The sequence below is a fragment of the Babylonia areolata genome, chromosome 1, assembly GCF_041734735.1.
Source record: "Babylonia areolata isolate BAREFJ2019XMU chromosome 1, ASM4173473v1, whole genome shotgun sequence".
In the NCBI taxonomy this organism is placed as follows: Eukaryota; Metazoa; Mollusca; class Gastropoda; order Neogastropoda; family Buccinidae; genus Babylonia; species Babylonia areolata.
Genome location: NC_134876.1, coordinates 82,915,182 through 82,923,683, shown reverse-complemented (window position 1 = coordinate 82,923,683; position 8,502 = coordinate 82,915,182). Strand labels below are relative to the sequence as shown.

Sequence of the window (8,502 nt, the reverse complement as noted above, 5' to 3'; positions counted from 1 at the left end):
GCGTGACGGGTTGTTTTCTTGGACTGTTGTCCTACTTTTTCTTTCTGCATACTTCCGGAAGAGGCGTTACTCTGTTGTCAGAAAGGCGCAAAGGCCGAAATGGCTCTGTCAGCTGTTGAGGCCATCCTGTTCAATGCTAGGTAAAATGCTGTACCCGTGACTGATGTTTTTATTATTAGATATTGTCAAGCGATGAGGAACTGATCTTGTATGTAAGGCGAGACTGTTGTACAGAGTTGTTGCTTGATTCATTATATCAAAACCCCATGATCTGATCAGATATCTTCCTCCACTGCACCATTGAGTATTATATTATATGGATACTTATATAGCGTAGGTACTGAAACGCTTTACTCTCTGGACATGCTGGGCATCCGGAAAGTCAGTGTGAGTGTGTTGGCCAGACTTATCTAGAGATCTGAAAATGTGCGAGTGTGGTGGGTTTTTTCCCCATCCACACCACACTGTGCAAGACATGTAACTATAACAGTTAAGCATCAAGTGTAACAGCATGTCAGATTCCAGTTTAAAGTTCCAGCTTGAGTTCTAAACTTGAGACTCTTGCCTGATTTTGACTCTCTGCCTGTACTCTCTGCTAGAATATCATTGGCATGACACCACCTTACTCGTCAGATTAACAGTTACAAAATCTTTTGGGTCCCTCTGTTCTTCAGACAGTATATGTATACCACTTTACAAACCTTATCCCAACCATTACAAAACAGCAACAACTTCAGATTATTGGGCTTCCTCTTGTTTTGGTCAAACTTTGTGTGGTAACACAATGTGAAGAGGAGGTTGCAGGAGAGAGAGGAAGGGGTGTAGGGAAGGGGACACTGACAAAGGTTTATTTGTGAGGCCTCTAGCTGATAAAAAAAAGAAAAAAAAAAGTGGGCCACAAACAAAAAAAATCAGATAAGTAATCACAGTATGAACAATACATCCATGTGCATGGGGGTATGGGGGTGGGGACAGAGAGAGAAAATTGCATGAATTTATTAATGTATGCATGAATATTTGATAATAAATATCATTATATGCAGTGTATACCAGTTTAAACACGTGTCATATTGATCACAGAGGTGTTTCATTCCCAATATGTGGTTATATTGATGGCAGAAATGCTGTGTTCACAACATGTGGCTATGTTGATGGCAGAAGTGCCAGCCAGGAGGATGTGGATAAGTTGTGCCACAAGATCACAGAACTGCTGGGGTTTCCAGACAAAGCTGCAGAGTGCTGTGCTCTTCTGCGACAGTTGTTTGTCTTGCTGCAGACATCCAGTGTAGAACCATGGTATGAAGAACATTGATCAGTGACATAGTTTATTGTTATTGGTAACAATGATAAGGGACATAGTTTATTGTTACTGGTAACAATAAAGATTGACATTGTTTATTGTTTTTTTCTTTTATTGGAATTACTTTAGGTATGAAGATACCATGAAAAAAATCACTGGATATCTCTCTAATTTAGTTTTGATGTAGGTTAAACAGTATGAAATTTCCAGGTTAATATTTAACTGACCCTACTTAAGCTATGTTAAATAAAGACTTTTCTTTCCAGTAATTCTATCAATGAAATTGATATGATGATTGGGGCATTATCTGGCATGCCAGTGTTACCTCAGAAAAGAAGGTTGTGATGGGCACATGGATACTGTTTGAGAGCTGCAAATTCTAGTAGTGTAATTATATGTTTATGACAGTGTTCTGCATATTGGTATCTGTAAACATGAAATAAAGTGATAAGTGTGGTACATGTGTAATCATTAGCTTTCATGAAACCTGCTTGTATGTGGTGGTGGTGGTATGTGTGTGTGTTTTGTGTGTGTGTGTGTGTGTGTGTGTGTGTGTGCATATGTGTGTGGGTATGTGTGTCTGTGCACATGCTCTTGTCTATAAATGGCAGTGTGCCCAAAAGTTTGCTGAAAGAGATGCTGAAGACACTGAATCGGCCAGAAGGGGAAAGGAGTGGGAGCAGGTTGTGCCGGCTGTGTGGTCTGGTTGTTAAGGAACTGATGTGCAGTGAACAGCAAGTAGCAGAGGATCTTCTGCCCAGTCCTGACCAGTTACATAACAAAGCGTTACTGACTACTGGCTACAGCTTGCAGGTGACAGATCCACTGTATCTCACAGCATCTCACACACATCATGACCACATTCACAATAAAGTGTTACTGACTGGCTACAGCTTGCAGGTGATAGATCCACTGTATCTCACAACATCTCACACACATCATGACCACATTCACAATAAAGTGTTACTGACTGGCTACAGCTTGCAGGTGATAGATCCACTGTATCTCACAACATCTCACACACATCATGACCACATTCACAATAAAGTGTTAGTGACTGTTTTCAGCTTGCAGTTGACAGATCCACTGTATCTCACAGCATCTCACACACATCATGGCCACATTCACAATAAAGTTTTAAAGTTTGACTGACTAGAGTAACAAACTGATGTGTCTTATATTACCCCATTTTGTTGACTGGCAGCCAACTTGATGGTTGAAGAATCTGCTGCACTTGGAGGGGGGGAGGAGGTTTTAAGTTGGTGCAGTTTTTATTTTGATTGATTTCTTTTGTTTTCTGTGTTTTTGTTTTGTTTAACATATGGTTCCATTTTGTAACCACACCATTAAGGTTGCCACATTCCTTCTTTACAGATGATGCATGCTATGTGAATGTATCATTCATACCATTGGTGTATGGCAAGCCAAACTGGCCTTCTTTTCTGAAAGATAGTGATGAAATTTAACATGTGTGCAAGGTGTTATGCATGCATTTGCACACAGAACCTTGGTTTATGATATCATTCGAAAGATTTGTAGGTAATGAAGTGAGAACCAAAGTTAACCGTGAGGGAAAATCACCCTGAAGTGAATGGCTCAGCATAGATTAGAACCTCTGACCTCAGGATCATCTGTCTGGCGCTCTACCATCAGAGCTGCTCTTGCACCCAATTACCTCACACACATCATGATCACATTCACAATAATGTGTACCTTACTTGCTGCAGCTTGAATATAACAGATTCAGTAAATATGCACACAGTACCTCACATATCTTAATCACATTTGTAACAGTACTGACTGGCTGTAGACTGCATGTAACAGATTTGGTGTGACACATTATTTCACGATAGATGTCTCAATATGTATGCATTTTCCAGATTTTCAGTCATACTATATTGGCCTTTTCTGAGTTAGAGAATGTATTCATTGCCCCACTGTGATGTGGTGACCAGAATCAGAATAAAGCTTTATAGTTCTGCTCTGTTATAAATCAGTTGTGTCACTGTGGGTAATGAGTAATAACACAGTTGCATTGCAGTGGGCTGTAAAACTCTTACTTGTTAGTGTGTGATCAGTAATAACACAGTGACTGTTCTTCAGGCTGTTATGTTATCACTGTGGGCAGGGCTGCAGTCAGCAGTGTCTGCAGGCGGTGTTGCCAGCTGCTGTCAGGTCAGTGGCTTTGAGTGTTGTATCATTATCCTTCTAATGTGTGGCTGTACAGTCTGATAGTGTAATGGTCCTTATGTCTGTTCACAACAGAGATGGATTTATAATGCAGCTTTGTAACTTCAAATTATGTAGTAAGCTTTGGTCAGTAGTGTGAAGTCTGCTATTATAATGACATGATAGTGGTTGGTAAAATCTGTCTCTTGAAAAACTGTCATCTGAGGCAGCAGTGATCTGTCATGTAAAATAGTTTGACACAATATCTATTGTTTAATGTCTGAAAGCGGTCTTTTGAAATTATATTAAATGCAAAGCCTATATAATAACATCTTATAGTCTTGAAAATGAAGAAAAGTTGAGTATAACTGTGTGTATTGAAGACTGCCTCAAATGTTGTACAACACATGCTGGTGTGTTGTTTCAGATAGTGTGCATCACATGTTGGTGTGTTGTTTCAGATGGTGTGCATCACATATTGGTGTCTTGTTTCAGATGGTGTACATAACATGTTGGTGTCTTGTTTCAGATGGTGTACATAACATGTTGGTGTGTTGTTTCAGATGGTGTACATCACATGTTGGTGTGTGGTTTCAGATGGTGTGCATCACATGTTGGTGTGTTGTTTCAGATGGTGTGCATAACATGCTGGTGTGTTGTTTCAGATGGTGTGCATGCTGGTGTGTTGTTTCAGATGGTGTGCATCATATGTTGATGTGTTGTTTCAGATGGTGTGCATCACATGTTGTGTTGTTTCAGATGGTGTGCATCATATGTTGGTGTGTTGTTTCAGATGGTGTGCATATTCTCTCCAGTCTGCAACATTTCTGTGTTGTTCATCTGATCTGATTTTTTTCTTCTTTTTTCTCATTGAATTCAGAACATATTTTTTGTAATGTTAATGTCTCATAACAATAATTAAGTGCTACTGACACTACTGAAAATAAGGATTCATGAAAAAAAAAAGTTATAAAAGGGAAAGAAAAAAGAAAGAAAGAGAGCTAGGCCTCGGAAGTTGACTGAATCCATGTTAGTAAATGTTAAAAAAAAAGAAAAAAAGATGTCACACACACACACACACACACACACACACACACACACACAGTCACACACACACACACACACACTGAACACAAACACCTTTCACATATTCACCTTTGTATCTTTTATTTGTATCATTATTGCTAAATACTTTTGTTTATCTCACGGACTGGCCGAATGAGTATGATACATAATGTCGACAATGCGCATTGTATAATGTCAAGTATGTTATACCCTTTCATGTGGTATACGACTAGTTGTCCTGGGGCCGATGTTGCGATCATCCTTGACCAGTGCGTCCGGCAGAAGAAAAAATCACTGTGTATCGTTTCAGGGGGTGAGGTGGCGTGGGGGGGGGGGGGGAGGGGCGGGGGCGTTACCTGCCTCCTGTCCGGGCGTCAACTTTTTTTTTTTTTTTTCATTAATTCATGTTGATCCTATTGTATGTCTTTTGACGTATATGTATTATAACATCTAAGATGATTTCTTTGATTATCTCACACACAGAATCCATACACTCACATCAGAGCAACCTAAATGTCAGAAAACTCCAAACTCATGTATAATGTTAAAATATTGACTGAAATTGTCAATGAAAACCAATTATTCAGACAAAGAACTTACTATATTTGGAAGAATACTACTTTGAATACATTTAGAGACAATGTGTTAATCGAAAACTGACATTTTATATTAAAAAACAAAACAAACAAAAAACAGACAAAAAAAAAAGTTTTTGTTTTTTTTTGGCCAGTGAAGAAGGTGTGTGAAAGCACCAAAAAATAAAAATAAAAAGGAAAAAAAAGACAAACACATTCTGGTGCTCCATGACCTGCATGCAACTGAGGCCACAAAAAAAAGAAAGAAAGAAAGAAAAAAGATGGTGTGCATAACATGTTGGTGTGTTGTTTCAGATGGTGTGCATAACATGCTGATGTGTTGTTTCAAATGGTGTGCATCACATGCTGGTGTGTGGTTTCAGATGGTGTGCATCATATACTGGTGTGTTGTTTCAGATGGTGTGCATGACATGCTGGTGTGTTGTTTCAGATGGTATGCATCATATACTGGTGTGTTGTTTCAGATGGTGTGCATGACATGCTGGTGTGTTGTTTCAGATTGTGTACATCACATGCTGGTGTGGTGTTTCAGATGGTCTGCATCACATGCTGGTGTGTTGTTTCAGATTGTATACATCATATGCTGGTGTGTCGTTTCAGATGGCTGTGTACCAAAGACTTTGAGAGTCAGCGCCGAGCTTTGTCCTTTCTGGTGGGCCTGTCCTCTCTACATGGTATTCTGCAGCAGGGTAAGCCACTCTCAACTCGTTGCAGCAGCACACAGAATTTAGTATGAAGTTACAATGTGGTTTAATCCCTTGGGTAGAATCCCTCACTGTTTTTACCTTTTATGTTAGGAAGTGAGCCCTTCATGTTACTTTGTCAACCCTTTGTGTTTCTGTGTCAACCATTTGTTAACATGCCAAACAGTTATGTTACTGTGCCAATCCTACACGTTACTGAGTCAGTCCTTTATGTCAGTGTCAGCCACTATTTCATAGTGTCAACCCATCATGTCACATTGTCAACCCTTCATGTTACAGTGTCAACCTATCATGTCAACCTATGTTGAACAGTGACTGCGTGATGTTGCAGAGCATGTAGGAGAGACCTCGGAAGAGCTGTGCACATGGCTGATGAAGGCCAGTGTGTACCAGGCCCACAACCCTTCCTCCATCAACCCTTTCCGTAAAGACCAGGACGCCCAGGTCACAGAGATTGATGGAACACCCTGCAGGAACTTCTTCACCATCCTCAACATTGGTATGTGGAGGTCTGTCTGCATCAGGGGGGTCTGTCTGCATGTCTCCCTTGGTCAGTATGTTTAACTCTTTCACGGCCAAGTTTCTGTGTGAAAATCACTCCCCAGCGCCAAATATTTTAGAAATGATGCTCTCAGTCACAGGCTTCTGTTCATGTCAAAACAACACAATGGACTTGTCCACTTCAAACTTGGTCTGGGGGAAAGATTAGTCATGTTCTATTGGCGGGAACCTGGTTGCAGCTGTCAAGCTTTGTTACAATGTGAAAAACAGTCTTGTCGACTTGACTCCTCGATGTTGTAAAAAGTTGCCTATGGCTGTGCACTGTCTAGTCAACAAAAGTCACCTGTGGTGGTGAAAGAGTTGATACAAGGGAGTTAAAGAAATGATCATAATTATTTAGTTGTATTTGAGTAAGAGATGGTAAGAATAATTTCTGAAAATAAAAGCATTGGAAACTGTTAAAAGATTTTACAAAGATGTGAATATTTTCAAAGAGAAAATCCTTTTGATTTTTTTTTTTTGGATGAATATAATCACACAGGTGAAACATTGAAAACAAAAACGAAAGAGGAATGAAATGAGATGATATTTATGAGTATTTTTTGGTAAAATGAATATGCTCTTCAGCATCTGTCATCAGTCCTTGCTGTCCAGTGACTGTCTCCGTGTGACATGGTGTTTCAGGGCAGTATTACACAGACGACCAGTACCTCAACATCTACAGTTTCTCCGTGCTGTACAAATGGCTCTACCACTGTTCATATGCACAGCTCCCCTCCACTTCCCTGTCTGCTGAAGACGACAGCGTCAGTGGAAAATCCCCTGCAGTGACTATTGACAGACACAACAAACGGAAACCCCTGAGAGTGGAGCAAAGCCCGAGGAGATCCCCACTGCCAGGAAGAGAGGGCAGCCCCAAAGGGGAATCCCCAGTCAGCAGGACAGACAGCCTCTCAAAGAGAAAGTCCCCAGCCCTGAGTGTGGAGAGCAGTCCTAAGGGGAGTCCCAGAAGAAAATCCCCAGCTGTAGGGAGCCTTGAGAGTCAGTCTGCTGCTGGGGATGGGGATGGCAGCGTGGAGGGTAGGTCCACTCCAGAAGGGGTGGAAGGTAGCCCCAGGAGTAAGAGGGTGTCAAAGAAGGGGAGTGTGGTGTCCCGTGAACTGCAGTCCTTAGTGTCACGCTCCGTGGACTACTGCTTCAGGGTCATGGACCAGTGTGAGAGAAGTCAGTGTTCACTGGGTGCTCCACCCCTCTGTCTGTCATGTAGACTGCATATTGAAGTTGTTTGTGTTTCTGAATGAGAAGAGTTGTGTTTGGTGCTTTGTGTGTTTGTGTTTCTGAATGAGAAAAAGTGGACATGTTGATGCTTTGTGTGTGAGAACGTTTTCGATTTGCTGTGCAGTCAGATAGAAGCATTGTGTTGTTGAAATTGCTAGATGCAGCCTTTTCTTTTACTGTGTGAAGCCAAGAGTCAAAAGTTTGTCAACAGTCACACTTCAGGTGATGCGAGAATTATTCATACAGCATAAGTTGTGGGTCTGCCATACTTTCATATGATTGCCATGTAGTTGTCTTTTTCTTCATTCTCAGAGCTGCTGTCTGCCAAGGAAAACAAAGTTGGAATGAATTTCCAGTCCCTCTTCTCCAGTGTGGTTGAACAGCAGTCCTACATTAAAGTTGCACTGGCTTCATGCTGGCCTAAGTGACTTGCAGAAAGATGTTGAACTTCATCTTACACTCGTCCCAAGTGATGCTTGAGTTTCTACCTCCCATGGACAAAGCGTCATATTTTCTGACAATGACTGTCCCAGCCATTGTGATAGGATCTTCTGAAATCCCTGACACCATGTATAGTGTCATGAAAACAAACACTTCACCTTGTTTACTGAATGCTGGCCAGAACACACATGCAGTCTGTTGGCCATCTGAACACAAACTAGCATGTCTCTGAATGATTGGTAGTTAAGGATAGAAACTGAAGAAAGCAACAATAACAACAACAATAATAAATGTCCTCCTAACAAAACAAAACAACAACAAAACAAATTAATGCCAAGATCTGAAGATTTGCTGTTGAGTTTTCAATACTTTTGCATTTAATTTGCTTTGTGAAATGATGTACCATTCTGTTATTATGACAGCAGCATCCATGCAAGATGTGCATTTA

At 40.7% G+C, this 8,502-nt stretch overlaps 1 protein-coding gene across 1 annotated transcript in view; it reads left to right on the top strand.

The window, feature by feature from the left end:
• The first annotated feature begins 37 nt into the window (after positions 1–37).
• Positions 38–8,502, top strand: part of LOC143288400 (AP-5 complex subunit zeta-1-like) — a 30,524-nt gene continuing 22,059 nt past the window's right edge. The window contains exons 1-7 of the mRNA XM_076596829.1: positions 38–140; positions 1,159–1,296; positions 1,912–2,113; positions 3,429–3,475; positions 5,731–5,819; positions 6,166–6,333; positions 7,020–7,559. Coding sequence (XP_076452944.1) covers positions 100–140; positions 1,159–1,296; positions 1,912–2,113; positions 3,429–3,475; positions 5,731–5,819; positions 6,166–6,333; positions 7,020–7,559 — 1,225 coding nt within the window. The 5' untranslated portion in view covers positions 38–99. The remainder of the gene's footprint in view (positions 141–1,158; positions 1,297–1,911; positions 2,114–3,428; positions 3,476–5,730; positions 5,820–6,165; positions 6,334–7,019; positions 7,560–8,502) is intronic.